Source organism: Oreochromis niloticus, linkage group LG19 (assembly GCF_001858045.2).
Source record: "Oreochromis niloticus isolate F11D_XX linkage group LG19, O_niloticus_UMD_NMBU, whole genome shotgun sequence".
Taxonomy (NCBI): Eukaryota; Metazoa; Chordata; class Actinopteri; order Cichliformes; family Cichlidae; genus Oreochromis; species Oreochromis niloticus.
In genome coordinates this window covers 6,764,522-6,784,964 of record NC_031983.2, presented here as the reverse complement: position 1 = coordinate 6,784,964, position 20,443 = coordinate 6,764,522, and the positions used below count along the sequence as shown (strand labels likewise).

The window sequence follows — 20,443 nt, the reverse complement described above, 5'->3', positions numbered from 1 at the left end:
CTGCATGAGAGCTATTTAAAGTGGTTTCACACACAGTGCCTCCAGATGAATACAGAGCAGTTCTGGACAGCAGAGGCTGGAGAATGGTATTGCTCTCTGTGTGAAAAATAACTACTTACTTGAAATGAAGACGAATGTATGTTGTCAAGGCAAAAAAAAGTTTTTTCTATTAAACGGTGGATTGCATAATGACTGAAAATGTAATGTACTGTTTATAAGATTGGGGAAACCTGCAGTCAGCTGAGACCGAAGAAGTCACTTGGATGAGTGACAAAACTTTTCTCCCATTGAAAACACTACGTCCAGATGAACAGAATCAAACTTTGGGGATTTAATTACCTGGATGATTGAGCATGCATCAAGACATTCTCCGTGTTGTTTTTGAATTCTCTGTCTCCTTATGAATAATGTATATAATGTTGAATAATTTCATGTATATTTAAGTCTTATTAACAGAAACTGAGGAAAGAATATAATTTGTTTTTACATTTTTTGATACTTGGATATGGGGATTAATAGATGTATTGCAAATGTGACTGTCGACAAAAGCATTCGGGTTTTCCCAAACCATAAACCCTGGATGACCAGCGAGGTCTGCACACTCCTCAAAGCCCACGATACCGCCTTTAGGTCAGGTGACATGAATTTTTGAATATGCAACCAGACTGTCCCGCTTTGGGCTGTCCCAAAGCACTCTAATTGTACGCGTGCATGTCTGAGTCCGCGCGCGTGCATGTGTGAGTGCGCGCACGCGTGTACTTACGCGCGGGTCTATGCTTTCGATCGGGAAATAAGGAGAAAAGGGGATGCCGTAAATGCCGGTGTAGAAGCGCAAGAAAATTAATGCGACGAAAAAGAGGCGGCTGGCTTGACTGCGGCTCACAAATGACGGCGCACTTGACCGCGGTGAAACAGACATGAGCTCAACGTGTGTCCCTTTTTCTGTTCTTTATCACAGGTTAGTAAATGCATTTAAATGAATGTATACTGCAGACCTTACAAGTAGAGGATGTTGGTTATGTGGGTAATGAGCGCAACTTCTAAAGAAATGGGTTCAGTCTGAGTTGTGTCTGAATTGTGGGTTAAGGCTGCAGGCTAAATTAAGCTAATACTAATGGACTTGGTTAATGTGGAATAATGTGTGTGTGTGTGTGCGGGGGGGAGCTAATCTAACCTCTGAGAGACTGAACCATTATGTATTATGCACTCTGCTAAGTGGGTTTTATACTATGTCTTATTTTTCTGGTTAATGTTGTGGTTAGAAGAACAATTTTGTGGTTTAATACCAAAAACAATTATAGAGTGTTAAAAGGAAACTTATTGACCAATGGTGACTGCATAGTAGTAGTGAAAGTGGTTAAAGGAGCATTGAACTCTATATAGTTTGTAGGTTGTATAACAATAGTAAATGTGTTTGTTTATGTCAAAGACATTATTTTTTTGGGAAAGAGTGACATGGTTATAAAAAGGGAAGTTTTGTCAAAGTTTTGTTGAGAGATTAATACAGTCTCTGGCTCAGGAAACTGTGGCCATGTACTGTAAATTGGACCGAAGCAGAAGGCCATTTCTTTGCACAGAGTGGTGATACCTGAAGCTGTTCTAAGATGTGAAGAAGAATAAACCTTCCTACTGTGAAACGTGTGTCCCTTTTTCTCTTCTTTATCACAGCACCACGCGTTGTTGAACAGGAAACCCGTCTTGGGAGGCAACATAAACCTTTTTCTCTTTACTATAACGAGCTATGGTTTGCATACACGGACTAAATATCAATTTTGAAAATAAAACTGTCTCACTCTCTCTCTCTCTCTGGACACACACACACACACACACACACGTTTTGTGAGGCCTAATAACAATCAACAGTATTTAAAAGTCCAGGACCTGAGAAATGAGAGAAAATGTTCCCAAATTACAAGCAAAATGTTGTTCTCTGTTTTTCTACTCCGTCTTTTCTAATCTATCCGATATAAAATGTTATCTGTAATATAGTTTTATGATGATTGTAGTGAAAGCTACAATGAATTGGTTCCTTATAAAATACTTTAAGAGCACTGTAGGGGTTTTATCGTGTAGGATTTTAGGCCCTTTCTCCCAAATTACTATATTTATTATTAAAATCCAGATCGAAAATACAAATACTTCATTACTTTATTTGAGTATTTATCGCTTTTTACATTTAGTGCCTACATTTTAACATGAACTGTGCTCCTGTTCTCCTCCTTACATTTTAAAAACAGACTGGTTACTTTAAATTTAACATATTTTGCCTTTAAACATTTCTTTTGTATTCTTCTCACATTTGGGTAGATAATGAAATAAAATTTCACAAATGATGGACAAGTCCACTGAGAACCCCGGCAATGACACGGTGTCCACCAAGAGCAACAAATCCATCAAGAGCGATGAGAAGATGCTGACTGAAGGTGGCATAAATGTGGGCATGATGGAGAAGTTTAGAAGGAGCTTCCGGCTTCCAACACGCAATCTTCGTCACCTAGTGAGTACGTAAGCAGAGGCAGAGGCATCCGGTGGAAGAAAAAACACTGCTCAGTAGACCATTTAACACTTTATTACTTCTAGAAGGGAGATGCGTCCTGTAAGACATGCTGCCGCGGATCTCAAAATGGTGGTGTGCCCCTAACAGTTTTATTACAGAAGCTCTCTCACTCTAGTCTAAACAACAGTGTCTCAGTAACTTTCCACTAGAGATGGTCCCCTCTTGTCTACATTTTCCCAGGCAAGCGTGAGCGAGAGTCTGCTGCTTTCTACTCCCCAAGGACACATGGTCTCATGCCTTTATTTTTCAGGGCTGTGTCCACTTAATACTACACTATATAACTTTATAACACTTATTATTAATAAAAAGCATAGCATTATTGAGGCACTGTAAATTATTTAATCCCAACAAGCATTAATAGTATTAAAGACTGGAGATAAATCAACCAAGAATAAAATCGAATGCTGGCCAAATAAAGCTGCTATTTGTATTTAGTAGTGTAACATTAACATTTATGAGTTACTATTTTGCCCCCTCATTTTCTTGGGAAGCTGTAAAACAAAATAACAAAAAAAAATCATCACAGTTTTCTGAATCCTGATCTGATGCCTTCAAATAACATTTTTAACCTGGGCAAGAATCAGTTAAGTTAAAAACATATTTAATGAATGATAAGAGAATAACTTTGCCTCAGCAAAATGGAAATTTTTTGCAAATATAGAATATTTCCAGGATGTAATTGCTATCTTAAACATGCAGTGCAGAAAGTAAATCACATATAATTATTCATTCATAATACCAAGGCAATGATGCAAGAAAGTTGATTTCTTTACAATAAAAGCACATGTGAAATTGGCCATATTATTAAATGCTTGTATTCATTTAGGTGTGACACTTTGAAGACATATTTGATTGCTGGCTGACCAGCATATATTAACAACTAAATATATATTGTTAATGCATGGATTGTTACCCCTGTCTTTACTATAAAAAAACTAAAAAGCCCTATTATCAGCTTTCACAATTAAGATAATGCAGTCATGAAAGAACAAACCAAAGTGGCTAAAATCTGCACACTTACAAATGATTTTGTCTCTGCAAAATGTTCTCTGCAGTGCCCTGGCCATAGTTGTCAGGGTCTAGAGTCATGTGACTCCGTGGTTAGGTTTTGCCTATTCTTCTCTTTGTTTTGATTCTTTGTCATGGGTTTGGCTTTGTATTTCATGCCTGCCACAGCTACACATGACAATAGTGGGCAAAAAATAACAATTTTTTTTGCATTGAGTTCACAACAAAAAGTAATGCTGATGCTTGTCTGTGGAACGTGGGAAAAAACAAAACATTGAAATCATGTCTGCATTCTGTTATTCAAACTTCATTAAACTGTGTGCTTTTTTGTTTCAGATCCCAGTAATACTGTTAAGACAGAGTTTTCTTTTAGACGGAAAGGGGACAAGGATAGACGCTCCCCGATACTAGGTGGGAAGTACAAATATTTGTTTATTTGTTGAACCCCATGTTAATATCCTTGGCATAAGTTGAATTACAATTATTTTCATTTTATTCAATTATGTGTATTTAGTACATGTGCAGCATTCATTTCACTGTTTAGGAAGATTTGTTTAGATGCTTAGTGATAAATATCAAGAGAACCCCAGAGAGCCTGGGTGATTCATCTATAAAATAGTACTGATAATCTAAAAGAAATTCAAAGATTTGTCTTTGTTTTTGTCTATCAGAGAAACCTAATTTTGAGGAATACCTTGAAATGCAAGCCTTTTGTGAGGCCACTCAGCAACTGATAGACAGGGAGAAACATCTGTTTTGGGAGACAGCTGAGGCTAACAAGGAAGCAGTAGAAAAGCTTGCTGCAGACCATAAAGCCCTTGAAGAGCGTATAGAGCAGACTGTGCAGCAGAGTCTTTCTCTCAGCAGTGAGGAAGCATCAGTGTCTGCTCTGAAGTCTGCAGTGAAAGCCATCAACCTTGAGGAAGAGCAGGACCAGCTGTGGAGACAAAGATGCCAGACTCCACCAGCCTGGAGGCCCAAGAAATGGAAGGAGCACCATGACAAAGTGCTCCATGAATTAGTGTATAGTCGTTTGGAGAACCCATCGAGCCCCACTGGTGACCAGGTGAACCTGTCCTCGATCCAGGCAGACATCCAGTCCATGGGCAGGCAGCTGAAGGAGGACCTGCAGTGGGTGGTGGAGGTGGTGAAGAACTGCTACCCACCAGAGATGGACATCTGTAACTTTTATGCAAGACTGTACCATCAAACTTTCAGCGCAAGACTCAAAAACATTGCAGACTTTGTTCTGGATGACAAGGACTGCAGTTTCCTCCTGCGATGGGTGAAGGAGTTTTATCCAGGGTAAGCCACCAGTTCAATTATTGTTTGAAGTAGCATCTTTCTGTGCCGAAACATGATGATGTCTGTCAGTGTGAGGTCCTTCACTGATCCTTGAAGAATAAATACCTGAACAATTACAGACAGATAGTGAATAATAATACAAATGTAACGGCTAATTTCTTGTTTTCTTAATGTGCAAAATAAAATGTCACTTTTGTAGACTAAACACAACGTGGAGTGTTTATAGAAACTTATGTGTTATCTGCTCTGTGTACCAGAATCCTTGAAAAACCTGAGCTGGCCAGTAATATCAATACTGAAGCGCTGGGAAACCTGCTTCCTGACGAGTTACTGAAACCTCTGGAGGAGCAGTACCTCAGCAAACAACAGGTAACACAGTGTGTCTAAGGCGTGTATCCAGTTAATCAGTATGGACATTGCAGGGCTTAAAGTGAGATTTGCAAATCCAGCATCAAAGAGTTGCTGATTTAATTTTTTTAGACATAATATTGTAGATGTAATTGTTACTGTCAGTAATTAAATCTTTACACATGAAAGCAGTTTAAAAGTGGCAGCTGTGTGTTGTTGTGTGTTTAGAGCGACCTGATGATTTTTATTGGCCGAGTATTGGATGAAGCAAAGAAAGAGTGGGATCAAGGAAAGGAGCCGACAAGAGATGATGGTTGCTACATCAGTCCTGTGGCCTATGATGTCATCCAGGTAGAGTTGCTGCAACAACATAATATTAAAGAGGCTGAAATTGATGCTTTTATAAAAATGTATTAATATCAAGTCAATTCAAGTCAAAAAAACTTTATTTATCCCCAAGGGGCAATTAAGATAGATATAAAGTGAAAGGCGTCACTTGTGGTGGCCAACTTCAAGAATTCTTATAGTGAAGCTTGAATTTGTCGACTTCTAATTGTTGACCATGATGAGAGGCTTTGAATACATTGCTATGTCAGAACTGTGCAATAAAATTATTGTGGTGAAGTAATGACGTAACATTGTTTTGATCATAGGAGAACAAAATGTACAGAATGAAATTTATTCTGTTGTTCACTTTAGAACTTTCCAAAGAAGTGCAGACAAATATTTTCCAGCCTGCTGCACATATTAACCAAACCGAAAAAGACTTTGAGAAACTTTGAGAAAAAGATTAACAAACAAAGAAAGGACCGTCATTTTTTGTTTGGGTCATTTATAGAAACTCATTTACTGTCAGATCAGAGTCACAGTTTCAAACCCTCCCATGGTTCTGTAGTTTAATCACTTGGGTTAGTCACTAACATTGTAAAGCACTGGGTTTGGTTCCTGCTGTTAGTTTAACTGGATCTGAAAATGCTGGAAGTGCATTGCTGTGTAAAATGCTTTGGGAACTTAAAACTGCCACTGATTTGCCAATCCATTTGTCTTCAGTTGATCAACGGCATCGTGACATCATCACATATAACTGTAAGAGACCCGCACAAGGCCCAGAAAATAACATCCAACCTGACAGACTTCATGCAGAGGTAACAAGGCTTCACAAGGCTGTCTTTTAAATATTGTCATTTAAAAAATACCTGTAGGTTTTATGTTTCGTAATAACAAGACAATAAAAGTGAAAACTCTTCTCAACCTTCTGCAGGTATCAAAATTTTCATGAAGACATCATTAAGCAAAACAAGCCGCACAGCAAAGCTTTCATAAAGGCAAACCTCAGATGTGTCGAACAGTTCAGGTATGTTTCTGATCCACTTAGATGGAAATTCGGATTTTACCTTCATCATAACAGGTGAATACATTATTGTGAGCTAATGTGTCCTGTGTGGTCTGTCTAAAGGGACTTCCTTGTGGACCGCGATCTGTTCCCAGAGGATGTGCGGGAAAACTGTTTGCGAGGTCTGACTGAGATGAAACAGTCTGCTCACACTTATTTATTAAAACCTGTGCACAAGATCCTCAAGGTAAGTTCTTTACAACTGCAGATATCAATAATCCTCAGGAGTACTTAAAACCTAACATGTCTTAATCAAAGATTTTAAAAACTGTTATTTGTTCCTCACACAGCCACACTACCAGAAGGTGGGAACCAGTGACTGGCTGATGAATAACACGTTTGAGGAGCTGCTGAATAGCACTGAAGAAGAGCTTCAAGAACTTCAGGGTTCAAGTCAGTCCTCTTACCAGGTAAAAGGATGAAACTTTATAATGGATTGAATGGCCATTATTGCCTTCATTGTCAACTTTTTAGTAAAAGGATTATGATGCGCTCTGACTACTTATATACTTGGGCTAAATTCAGGAGCTGATTGGTCAGCTTCACCAGGAAGTGACAGAAGAATATGTCCGGAGGCTTCTGAAAGGAGAGGTCAAACTGAAGGACAGCAATCAGCAGCAGAAGGCTTACGAGACTGTGAAAGAAAATGCAGAGAAACTGCACGAGCTGTTTGCCAAAATGGTGAGACTTACCTTCACTGCACACTTTAGCTGAGACATGAATAAAACCTACAAGTGGTCAGACTTCTGCTGAGCTGTGGAAAAAAGAATCAGCTCAGTTTCACATGTATTTGGTTTGGAATTTTCGATTAAAAATAATTTGATTAAAAAGATTTATAAAATTGAAAAGGCCATTCAGAGGAGTTGGCTAAAATGGGATTAAGATTAGGATTCAACTTTGTCATTACACATGTTGTTACATCTCCTCGAGGGCAGGAGGGGATAACACAACAACTCTGGAAACCCGGTACAGGTGTTATAAAAAAGTTTAATGGCAGCGTTCTCACAAAATAAATAACCCAAATTCAAACAACAAATGTGGGGGAGAAAGGGACAGTTAGGTTGTGCCAAAAAAACCACCAAAAAGACAAAACCAAAACTTAGCTGAGCTATTATCCTAGAAAAACAAAAACAGGGGGAAAAGACCCTAAACCTCAACTCAAAACAAGCTCAAAATTACATGGGTGGCACCAACCTACTTACCTAGTGTTTCTAACAAAAGACTCTACGTGAGTAAGTGTATGGGGTCCCCAAACTTATCTAGTCCACTTTACTCCCACCACAACCATCAAACAAAAGAAATACAGCAGAGGCGCTTTACACATGTGCCAAACAATTCAAAGGAGGGAAGAGAGCCACACCCAGCCACAGGTGAGTCTCCTTATCAAGGTGTGCACTCCTGGTTTGTCCAATCAGAGCCTCCTTCCTCCAATTAGCTGGAGATCCCCAAATTGACACCAGCCTGCAGTCTGTGTACCTAAGGGAATGGCAAATAAAAGGAGAGGGAAAGAAAACATGTAGCCTGCAGACACGTAACACATGTATAAATACGGTAACGAAATACAGTTTGCATCTAATCAGAAGTGCAAGAGTAGTAAGTGCAATAAGAGCAGTTACACACAGATAAATTAAGCAAATATACAGATGTAGAGAAGAAATATACACATATACTACAGGCAAATGTACAGATATACTGATATATACAGATAAGGGTACTATAAAGGGTGGAATAGTTATGAACAGATTATGTACAGAGAGACCAGATATACAGATGATCTATACTGCTATACACACGGGCAGATATACAGATGTACTATGAACAAATATACAGATTTGCTAAATATATACAGATCTGCTACATGTATAGCGATGAACTGGTGTGAGGTAAACAGATCTACAGAGTCCTATGAATATATCTAAAGCAGTGGGAGCGTAGCGCTCTGTACAGACTATAATAGTGAACAGTGTAAGCACTATAACAGAGACTATACTATGTCAGTGTCCTAAACTATAGCAGCACCCATTGTAAGCATATGGGGAATGTTGAGAATGAATGACAGTCATGATCATGGTCATTGGGAGGGATAAGGGGGTGTGGATGGAGAGTGAGTGTGGATGGAAAGGTTCAGCAGGGGACTGAGTTCAGTAGGGTCACAGCTGTAGGGAAGAAGCTGTTCCTAAACCTGCTGGTTTTAGTCTGTAGGGTCCTGTAGGGTCTTCCGGAGGGGAGGAGCTGGAAGAGTTTATAGGCAGGATGAGAGGAGTCCCTGAGAATAATGCATGCTTGGCGTAGACATGTCTTCTTGTGGACATCCTCAATAGCAGGAAGTGGAGTCCCTGTGATACGCTGGGTAGTTTTCATCACCCGCCTTGCAGTCAGCAACAGAGCAGTTCCCATACCAGACTGTGACACAGTTGGTCCTAAAGCTCTCTATCGCACAGCGGTAGAAGTTACCATAATGTCAGTAGACAGGTGGTTCTTCTTCAGTGTCCTCAAGAAAAAGAATCTCTGATAGGCCTTCTTGACCAGGCTGGAGGTGTTAGTTGACCAGGACAGATTTTCAGGGATGTGGGTCCCCAAGAATTTGAAGCTGGAGACCCGCTCAACGGCTGTGCCATTTATGTAGATGGGGGCATGGGTGTCTCCCTTCTCTCTCCTGAAGTCAACAATGAGCTCTTTTGGTTTTGCTGGTATTCAGAAGCAGGTTATTAGCAGCGCACCACATAGCTAGTTGCTTTACCTCTTCCCTGTTGCCAGACTCATTGTTGTAACTGATGAGACCAATCATTGTGGTGTCATCTGCAAACTCATTTATGGACTTGGATCCATATGTAGGTCTGCAGTCATGGGAGAAAAGGGAGTAGAGGAACAGGCTCGGCACACAGCCCTGTGGAGTGCCAGTGTTGAGTGTGATGGTGGTAGAGCAGATATGGCCTGGAGGTGAGGATCCAGTGTGGGGGGCAAGCATGTCTTGAGGTGTGCCAGGACCAGTTGCTCAAACAATTCATAACTATGGGCATGAGTGCAACAGGGCAATAGTTGTTCAGGTATATGGGTGATGAGTGTTTCGGCACTGGCACGATGGAGATGGTCTTGAAGCATGCTGGTACTCCTGCCTGGGCAAGCGACAGGTTAAAGTTGTCTGTGAAGACCCCTGCAAGCTGCTCAGCACATGCTCGAAGCACACGTCCTGGAATGCCATCAGGGCCAGCAGCTTTGCGAGCATTGATATTGCTTAGAGTGTTACGGACATCTATGGTGGTAAGAGTAAGGTTATGGCAGTCGTCAGGGGGTGGGGTTTTGGCAGGCTTTTCCTTGGTGTCCTTGTCAAAACGAGCCTAGAAGTCATTTAGGAAGGACACATTCATCGCTGTCTGTGTGGAATTGCTCGGCTTGTAGTCAGAGATGGCCTGAATGCCCAGCCACATGCGTCGTGAGTAAGAGTTGACAAAGTGTTCCTCCACCTTCAGCTTGTAGCTGTGCTTTGCCTTCTTGATGCCCCTCTTCAGTTCTGCCCTGGATGTACTGTAGGCTTGAGCGTCTCCTGATCTGAAGACATTGTTACGTGCCTTTAGTAGAAGCCTCACTTCCTTGTTCATCCATGGTTTCTGATTAGGGTACAATGTAATGTGCTTTTCTGTGGTAACGCTCTCAATTGTGGTGTTGATGTAGTCCAGTACTGAGAGTCTATGTTGACGTGAGAGCCACAGGTTGCCTGAGAGGTAAAAATGCTCCAGTCCATATTTTTAAACCTATCCTAGAGTACATAATCTAGTCCCACTGGCCACACTTTAAATGTTTTCACTGATGGTTTCACATGGTTGATGAGTACTGACACTGATGAGTACACGGTTGAATACTTGGGGGTGAAAAACAAAGAAAGGTAATCAGACTGTCCCAGGTGGGAGAGGGGCGTTGCCATATAAGCTCCCACAATGTTTCTATACACATGGTCCAGGGTTTTATCCCCTCTTGTGTGGCAGGAGACATGCTGTCACCCGCTACAATAAATGCAGCCTCACGGTGTGCAGATTGTTGTTTGCTAATGGCCACATGGAGTTCGTTTATAGCAAGCTTGTCATTAGCATTCGGTGGGATACATCAGCCTCCAAGGCTGGACATAGAAGAAATACACTCCAATTCTTAAGAACAAAAGTGTGACTAATAGAAAATGATGGACCAAATGGTCTCTATAGAAGTTACATTATGAGTGAAAGGCATGATTTCTATGAAAGTCTGACAATCACTTTAGAGCAGAAACAATGTTCAACAATGTGCCATCCTTATTTTTGATTTTGATTTTTCCCAACGTTTTTCCACTTTTTGCATATATACCCATGTCAGAAAAGATAAAAAAAATTTTATCTGTAACTTTAAAATTAATATTTTAAACATAGATTTTACATGGAGCAAAACATGGTAGAAATGAAGGAAAACCCTCCATTAAAGGACCACTGAACTCCAGCTGTAGTTACAAATGTATCAAAGATCTGACCATTGGTTGAGGACTACGTAGTGCATAAATAGATCTTGGGAAATTCCAGTGCAATAGCTCCAGAAGGAAATAGATGATTATTCCAAAAACAGCAGCTATGTTAATTACAGTTTGGGGAAACTTGCAGATTAAACTGACGTCACTGATTTGTCTTCACAGGGATCCAAACAAGACTGGTTAAAGGAAATCCTGACCAACATTGCAGAAGTGCTAAAACTCCAAGATATTCCTGCCATACAGATGCAAATTGTTTCACTGGGATCTGCTTATCCTGACCTCAGGTAACTTTTGAACTGACTCAGACATAGTTTAATACAAAAACATACAGAGTATAACTCATTCAAAACGTAATATGCTCTCATTTTTTTAGCCTGTTGTATCAACTGTAACATAAACAATAAGGACAGAACTATATCATGATAAGAACTTTGTGAGACATTAGGTCAGGATAAACAATCATAGTTTTCAGAGAGATCTGAGGGAAAACAGGAAGCAGACTGAGCGAAACATCTTAATTAGTTTCAGATATATCTTGTGAGCAGGATGAGCTACATTCATGGGAACTAACATGAGCTAAAAGTAGATGTGCTGCCTTTCTATTTTACATTACCAGTTTCACTGATAGTCCACATAAACAGAAAGCTAAATAAAACGTGCTGGCATTAGAGAAGCAGCAGCAGCTGTGTGTAGATTAAGTCAATAATGCTGTTAATTAGAGTTAAAAGGAGGATTTCTTCCAAATGTGGCACCAGAAACCAAACTGTCTCGTTCTTGTTTTATTTCTAACCTTAAAGAAACAGGGGGAAAGTGAACCAGGAGACGTAAACACTGCTCTTGATAGCACTCATGTATGTTTATGCTGAATAAGAGTTTTATGGAAGAGTTATTTGGTAAAACTAGTTCATATTCGGAGAATCACATGCATTTGAGGCACGGATCCATTTCAGTAAGAGCTCCACCTATTGTCACATTTCCAACAGAGGTGGACTGAGACATTTTCCATCTCCCCTCTTCTCAGCAATTTAAATAGGTGTGGTAAAGTGTTAATGACAGCTGTTAGTGTTTGCAGGAAGGATGTGTGTCAGGGGCAGAAAACTGGCTACAGACAGAAAAAGACATAACATGGCAATGAAAAAAAGTCTTGATGGGATCAGTGAAGTTATAACTTCTGCTGTTATTCTTATGTTGAACGTGAAATAAAACATTGCAGATTATATTTAGCCAAAAAAAATGCTCAAACTCATTTCTTTATATTTTTTCTTTTCTATATCAAATGTGGCAGCTTTCAGATGACAATCCTTTTTTTCACAGTCTCTGACTTTACATAGAGAAAATCATCACTTTTCTTTAACTCTTTCTTCTTTCTGTCACCAACAGTGAAAAACATGTTTCGGCTCTGCTCAGACTCAAGACAAACCTCTCCAAAGCCGACAGGAAAATCGTCAAAACCACTCTGTCGGACACACTGAAAGAGAGCCGTGCTGATCCTGGAACCCGGAAGTTTTTCTCCAAAGTTGAAGTGAGATGAGCCGCACATTTGCTTGTCAGAGTATCACTGACTGAGAGTTTGGTTGCACAGCAGAAATATTATTGTGTATTATATTGTGTCACAGTCTCTCTGTAAAGACATACAGAGTGAATGCCATGGAAAAACCTTTATATGTTACTTAGACTGAAATCCCTATTATACGCAGACTCTGTGATGGTGAATGCTTGCTGTAATTACTATAGTCAATAATGTCAATAATGCTGTTAATTAGAGTGAAAAGGAGGATTTCTTTCAAATGTGGCACCGGAAACCAAACTGTCTAGTCCTTGTCTTATTTCTAACCTTAAACGAAAAGCAGAAAGGGAATCAGGAGACATAAACACTGCTCTTGATAGCACTCACATAAAGACTGACTGTGTGTCTGAAAGTATCAAGTATCATTTTTATTTTTTTTAATTATTATGGGAAGTTATTTGGAAAAACTAGTGTATGTCATGTTCCTTAGTCATTTGACCCAGCGTTTTGAATTTTATGTATTTTGATCTTTATGTTTAAGTTCATGTAGTCATCTTTAGCTCATCTATTTTAAGTTGCCTAGGTTGCCCAGTTAAAGTTTATTTTCTGTTATATTCCCTTTGTGTCCTCGCCTCATGTGTTTATGTCTCCCATGCCCATCATGTGTTTTAGTAATGTCTTTGTCTCTCTTCTTCTCCTCTTGTTTACATGTTTTCCCTCATGACCCTTTCCATCCATCATGTGTTTTTTCTGCAGCCATCATGTTCTGTGCTTTGTCTCATCTCCAGTGCCCTTTTTCCTCTGTGTGGATTTATGTTGTGCGTGTTCCTCGTCAGTTCGTCATGTTAAGTCTGCTTGTCTTAGTCTGTCATGTGTTTTCATGTCTGCATGTTTCCTGTTGTCAAGCGTGTGCCATGTCTGCATTATGTTTCCTGTTTTATTTTGTAGAGGTCTGGTGTCCCATGTTCATTGTGTTTAGTTTTACTTCCCCTGTGGTGTCATTATGTTTATTCTAATCAGCTGTTTCCCCAAGTGTTTGCACTTCCCCTGATCACCTCCTATGTGCATTTAGTCTGTGTGTTTTCATTCATTCCTCGTCCAATCGTCTGCGATCCGTCCATGTCATGCCATTTTTCCAGGTTTTCATATATTCGTACCAAGTTGTCACATTTACGTTTTTTTCATGTTTTACTTTCCTTTTATTTTTGTACTGCTCATTCAGCCATAATAAACACTATGTTTTCTGTTAGAATCAAGTTTTGTTTGTGCGTGTCTGCATTTTGGTCCTCACTCCACACAGTCTGCATCAGCTGACTGTGATTGTGTAAACTTGGAGATTCATGTAAATTTAGGCACATATCAATGTCACCAATAGGAGTTTCACCTACCATGTATTTAAAAAAAATTCTGTTTTATATGCAACAGCATTGAGCCTTGAGGCGACTGTTGTTGTGATTTGGTGCTGTATAAATAAAATTGAATTGAACTGAATTGGAAATGGACACATTTTCCACCTCCACCGTGTAGATCGGTGTGGTGATGTGTTACTGACTGCTGTTAGTGTTTGCAGGAAGGATGTATGTCAGGGGCAGAAAACTGGTTACACACAGAAAAAGACATAACAGGTTCAATAATACAGATCAGCAAGTCAGCTGTTTGATTTGAGACCTGCAGTCTTGGTCTACAAGCTTAAAGAAATGAATTACACTTGTAACCTTTTTGTTGAAAGTTAAAGAAAATGTTACAGATTTTGTTTTTCTTATTAACATTGTTAATATCATGTAGCATTCATGGTGCATACATATTCATATAAACTAAGCTTGGCTGAAAACATCAGTTATTTGCTTGCATTTTATGGAATTTATACATTTTCATAAACAGTAGCTGTGTGTAGATTAAGTCAATAATGCTGTTAATTAGAGTGAAAAGAGAGATTTCTTCAAAATGTGACACCAGAAACCAAACTATCTCGTTCTTGTCTTATTTCTAACCTTAAAGGAAAAGGAGAAAAGGAATCAGGGGACATGAACGTTTTGAATTTTAATATATTTTGATGTTTATGGTTTATGTTTAAGTTCATGTAGTTATCTTCAGCTCATGTGTTTTAGGTTACCCAGTTATATTTTATTTTCTGTTATATTTCCTTTATGTCTTCGCCTCTTGTGTTTATGTCTCCCGTGCCCTTCATGTGCTTCAGTAATGTCTTGGTCTCCCATCTTCTTCTCTTGTTTACATGTTTTCCCTCATGACTCTTTCCATCCGTCATGTGTTTTTCCACAGCCATCCTGTTCTGTGCTTGGTTATGTCTGTCTCATCTCCAGTTCCCTTTTTCCTATGTGTGTATTTATAGTGTTCCTCATCAGTTCTTCACGTTGAGTCCGCGTGTCTTAGGCTACGTTCACACTGCAGGTCTCTGCAGGAGCAAGTTATTTGTTATTTACATGTGGCCTAATAATTATCCTTATTGCTGTTTTAGAGAGGAGCGGTGCTTTGAAGGATAGTTGCAGATTTTTGTCAGAATCTGCAGATTACAGTACAAATAAAATGTTCACGTTTCTCCAACGTTGTCTTCCCAACAGTTTCACTAACATCTACACGGGATTGCCAGGAGGCGTTCACGATGTCTTCTCCGGCGCTGATAATTAGCGTCTGTCTTGTGTCAGTGACGTAAAAGACAGATTTAATGCGACATGACCATTCAAACAGCAGTCGCTTTCTAAAACATCAGATATGTATCGGATTCAGTACCACATACGAAAGTGACCCAGATCGGATTTGAAAATATCGGATTTGTGCTGTTCACACTGTCATACCATGATCGGATATGGGCCGCATAGGGTCAGAAAAGTCGGATTTGATGCGCTTTCGCCTGCAGTGTGAATGTAGCCTTAGTCTGTCATGTGTTTTCATGTCTGCGTGTTTCCTGTTGTCAAGCGTGTGCCATGTCTTCGTTATGTTTCCTGTTTTATTTTGTAGAGGTCTGGTGTCCCATGTTCATTGTGTTTAGTTTTACTTCCCCTGTGGTGTCATTATGTCCATTCTAATCAGCTGTTTCCCCAAGTGTTTGCACTTCCCCTGATCACCTCCTGTGTGCAAGTGTGTGTGTTTTCATTCATTCCTCATCCAGTCGTCTGTGATCCGGCCATGTCATGCTATGCCAGGTTTCCAGGTTTTCATGTTTTCATATATTCGTACCAAGTTGTCACATTTAAGGTTTTTTTCATGTTTAGGATATTTTATGTTTTCTTTCTAGTTTTATCCAGTTTAGGCTATTGTTTAGCTTCAAATAGTTTTTGCACTTTTATTTTTGTACTGCTCATTCAGCCATAATAAACACTATGTTTTCTGTTAGAATCAAGTTTTGTTTGTGCGTGTCTGCATTTTGGTCCTCACTCCACACAGTCTGCATCAGCTGACTGTGACTGTGTAAAATTGATGCACATATCAGTGTCACCAATAGGAGTTTCACCTACTGTTGTATTTAAAATAGAAATGTTTAAATACAACAGCATTGAGCCTTAAGGCGACTGTTGTTGTGATTTGGTGCTGTATAAATAAAATGTAATTGAACTGAATTGGAAATGGACACGTTTTCCACCTCGACTTTTTTCAGTAGTTTAAGTAGGTGTGGTGATGTGTTACTGACAGCTGTTAGTGTTTGCAGGAAGGATGTATGTCAGGGGTACGAAACTGGTTACACACAGAAAAAGACATAACAGGTTCAATAATACAGATCAGCAAGTCAGCTGTTTGATTTGAGACCTGCAGTCTTGGACTACAAGTTTAAAGAAATGAATTAAACTTGTAACCTTTGTATTGAAAGTTAAAATATTACAGATTTTTCTTATTAACATTGTTAATATCATGTAGCATTCATTGTGCATATATATTCATATAAACTAAGCTTGGCTGAAAACATCAGTTATTTGCTTGCAGTTTATGGAAAGTATACATTTTCATAAACAGTAAGCAAGTCAACACACCAGTGAACTGACAAAGTGCTCAGACCCATTATTTATTTATTATGACGTGCTTCCACTGATAGTCTTATTTCAGAGTCTCTGGTTCTGTAATGATAAACAGCATATAAACATAATCATTAAGTGACCTTTTTTATAACCTTTTCTTCTTTCTGTCACCAACAGTGAAGAACATGTTTCGGCTCTGCTCAAACTCAAAACAAACCTCTCTAAAGCCGACATGAATACCATCACATCCACTGTGCTGGACATACTAAGAGAAAGCTATACTGGTGGTGAAACCCGGATGTTTTTCTCCAATGTTGAAGTGATGAACCGTTCATATCCTTTCTGTATCTCATCATACCGTGGATAAGATGAGCTGAATTCTAGTGCTTTCAGTCTGTCTGTAAAGATGTACAAAGTGGCTGCCATGGACAAGCCTGATTCTAATGTTACAGGTACTATGCTAATAACAAACATCACACTGTGTGTGTCCACATGTGACCAAATTGCAGGAGACAATCTTTCCTCTCTGTATTTTTGCATTTTTTTGTTGTATTGTGACTCTCTCTTAAAACATCGTCACCATGTGCTCTGCTTCACTTGGAGGTAAACATAGTTTCATACAGAGATAAATGGGGCAGAGGAAATATGAATGTTTGTTCCGAATGATTTACTAATATATGCACCGTGGTGACAACAAAAAAGGCTGGCATGCACGTTTCACAAATGTGACGGTAATTTTGCATTTGATTTTTGCGCAGGGTAAAAATATTTCCCGGCAAATATTAGTAAATGAGGCCCATTGTCTCCCCATGTTTCTAGTACAAGTTAATCTTGGTTTCATCTTTTAAAACAGGGGCGTTTTTAGCCCATTTTTGGAGGTGCTGAAATGAATCAAAGCACCCCTAAAGATTTCTTACTTTTTTGACAATATTTGCTGTTTGTGTGACACACTACTAAAACTATAAAAACCATACAGTACTTGGTTGAGACGTAATATTTTAATAAAAGTATAGATTCTCTCCCCGCCTCTCCCCTACTCTGGCTCTAGCGCTCTTTCTGCGATGGAGCGATGGTGGCTGAGACGCAGCAGAGCAGAGGTGTGAGTGCCTGGCTTCAAACAGGACATGTTAGCTGCATTTAACCTTCAGTTACTCTTTATATAGTTAGGTAGGAGTCAGACCATGTTTCTTTTTAGCTGAAAAACATTACACCCAGGTCACCTGCAGTGTTGAAAACATGTATTCCGATGATGTTTGCTACCATGCAATCCGTCCTGCTCTGTAGTAAAATCAGCGACATTTGACCGTCCTGTTGCTCCCATTGAAATTTATATAGTCTGTTAAAAACCTAAAACTTAAAATTGTAGCCTAGTGTTGTTACCACTGTCCTGTTTGAAATGGAATGAGAGAAGCAGGTTATTTTGTGCATGTGCTGATATTAAACCCAGGAGCCACACAAAAGTGTAAGATCAAATGATCCATCAATAAAGGATAATGTTGGATCAGTGTTTCAGTATTTATATCTTTTATTAGATGTAGATGTGGTTTGGTTATTTGCCTTTTGGTTGAAAGTACACTGAGCTCTCTCAGTCTCAGACTTTTTATTAACGATCTTAATAGAGGTTTTTTTCATATTAATGTATTTTTTTTTTCATCTAATTGAAAACAATCTATTTGTGTATGATTGTCAGTCCAAACAGGGAGAGAGGAGGAAAGAGGGGAACATGAGGAGAAAGTACAAGGTCAGAAAGAACCAGAAAACAGACAGGGAATAGTGACAGCAAAACAGAAACTGTTAAACTGCTTGAGAGAGTTGACCACCAAAAGTGACAGACGGATTTGCCAACCTCAAGGTGAGGCAACATAGGTTAAAATAAAATAAAAAATCTGCAGAGCCGTAGTAGTATCTGCAGTAAAGACAGTATACATTGTACCATAGGCAAAGTTGCCTCCATTTTTATAATTTTTTAAGTAATATTTTGTACATTTGTACATTTCAAGGACTCTTCTATTTTTGGAGTATATTTTTATGTATCTGTATTATATTATACAAACACATTAAAAGTGAATCTCTGTCCAAAAAATGCACTCAGTTTACTTTTTACTCACTATGAGCATCATTCATCATTCTCCCCCAGTAATTAAGGTTAGGATATGCATTTTTTTAAAATTCCAATCCATTCTTCTTTTGCAGTAGTAGTTTTTAGCAGCATTTAAATAACCTTTATCGGATTTGATGGTTTTGTTACAAACTTTTCAAAAAAGTGTTTTGCTTTTCTTTCACAAATGTGGGGATTAAATTGTGTTAAAATGTACAAAACAGTGATGTCATGTTTTGTGATGAGGACGCAGGCACAGAGAGACTCGATGAACTTAAGAATCTTATGATGTAATAAAGAAATTTGCAGACTTGCACAGAGATGGTAAAACTCTGATGACTGATAATGGAGATGAAGACAACAGATGACGAGGACAGGGAGGAACAGGGGTTTAAATGCACCAAGGAGACAATCAGAGAGAACTTGGGACAACTGGAGACATATAAGGATGCAGGGACTGACAGAGACAGGGAAGAAGTCTCATCGTGACGAGTAAAGTTTATCTTGCCTGGCTGGGCAGCTCTCTGGGTGCTCAGCTCCCCCAAAGCTCTGATCCTAGAATCACCCCTGTTTGAAACATAATTTTTCGAGAACTGTGTGAGGTCTGTTAGATGTTTTCTGGCAATCCAGGGGTGTTGAACTCCAGGCCTTGAGGGCCGGTGTCCTGCAGGTTTTAGATAACACCCTGGGTCAGCACACCTGAATCAAATGATTAGTTCATTACCAGGCCTCTGGAGAACTGCAAGACACTTTGAGAAGGTAATTTAGCCATTTGAATCAGCTGTGTTGGATCAAGGACACATCTAAAACCTGCAGGGACACCGGCCCTTGAGGCCTGGAGTTCGACACCTGTGGTCTGACCTTCTTGTTCTTCAGTGTAACCTCATGTTTGCACCTAGTTGTAAACTCTGTATATTTAACATGAGAGTTTTATGCCATCGTGGACTCAGACACACATGCTTTGCACCACAGCAACACTGATGACCCTGGATAATAATAACTCTGCTGGAAGTGCAGGGCCAGCTCAGTGTTTCCTATTATCCTATTACTGTATTAGAAACTGCTGAAATACTGCTGATGCGCTGGAACATTGTTTCACATGTAACCTTTGGGTAAATAGTGAAGTTTTCATTTTGATATTATCCATTCATTTTTCTCAGTTTATAAGTAAAACTATACTATACTATAATATGATACTATAATATGAGGTACTGCTTTTAAAAAATGTACACAACCACTGAAAAAAGTCAGAATTTCTGCAGTAATTCATGCTTGTTTCTTGGTTTGTGCAAGTTAGTGTAGAATAATTCTTTATTCTTATATTTATACCAGAAGATAAATGGCAATATGATGTTTACAGTGAAGTAATAAAGTACACTGTTTAAAATACTACCCTTTGTCCTGTCATATTTGTTGTGTTTGACATCAGACACAGAAACATGATATATTTCACATCAAATGACAAACATTACATGTAGTGTTTGTCATTTCGTAAAAGAAAAAAGACATGAAACGGTCCAAGTCAATTCATTTCTCAGGTAAATGTATTTTTATGTGTTTTATTGTCATCATGATTATTATTATTGTTATTATTAATATCATCATCATTATTATTTTGTATTTTGTATAAGCCGATTCAGCTGTATGTGTTTCTTTTTCACTTTTTGTGATTGTAGCTAAGAAAATTTAAACACTGTGTTACTGAAATGCATATTTGATAATACCAATAAAAGGCCACTATATCCAATAAGCAATATCAGCCTAATC

At 39.0% G+C, this 20,443-nt stretch overlaps 1 protein-coding gene across 2 annotated transcripts; it reads left to right on the top strand.

Moving 5' to 3' along the window:
* The first annotated feature begins 858 nt into the window (after positions 1-858).
* Positions 859-17,486, top strand: LOC109195941 (tumor necrosis factor alpha-induced protein 2). 2 transcript variants are annotated; one of them, XM_019348693.2, is made up of 13 exons: positions 859-958; positions 2,308-2,501; positions 3,902-3,976; positions 4,237-4,870; positions 5,128-5,239; positions 5,447-5,569; positions 6,269-6,363; positions 6,480-6,572; positions 6,675-6,798; positions 6,902-7,021; positions 7,137-7,292; positions 11,266-11,387; positions 16,756-17,486. In XM_019348693.2, the coding sequence occupies exons 2-13, from the start codon at positions 2,330-2,332 to the stop codon at positions 16,943-16,945; spliced, it is 2,016 nt and encodes a 671-aa protein (XP_019204238.1). In that variant the 5' UTR covers positions 859-958; positions 2,308-2,329; the 3' UTR covers positions 16,946-17,486. The 2 variants fall into 2 exon arrangements, with proteins under 2 accessions (XP_019204238.1, XP_025756771.1); XM_025900986.1 differs by lacking the exon at positions 859-958 and having other exon boundaries at positions 2,389-2,497; positions 16,756-16,960.
* The last annotated feature ends 2,957 nt before the right edge of the window (positions 17,487-20,443 follow it).

Coding starts and splice junctions, on each gene's coding strand:
- LOC109195941 (XM_019348693.2), top strand. CDS start 2,330: ATGATGGACAAGTCCACTGAGAACCCCGGCAATGACACGGTGTCCACC. Junction 5,570..6,268: donor TGGCCTATGATGTCATCCAG/GTAGAGTTGCTG, acceptor ATTTGTCTTCAG/TTGATCAACGGCATCGTGAC. Junction 6,799..6,901: donor CTGTGCACAAGATCCTCAAG/GTAAGTTCTTTA, acceptor TTCCTCACACAG/CCACACTACCAGAAGGTGGG.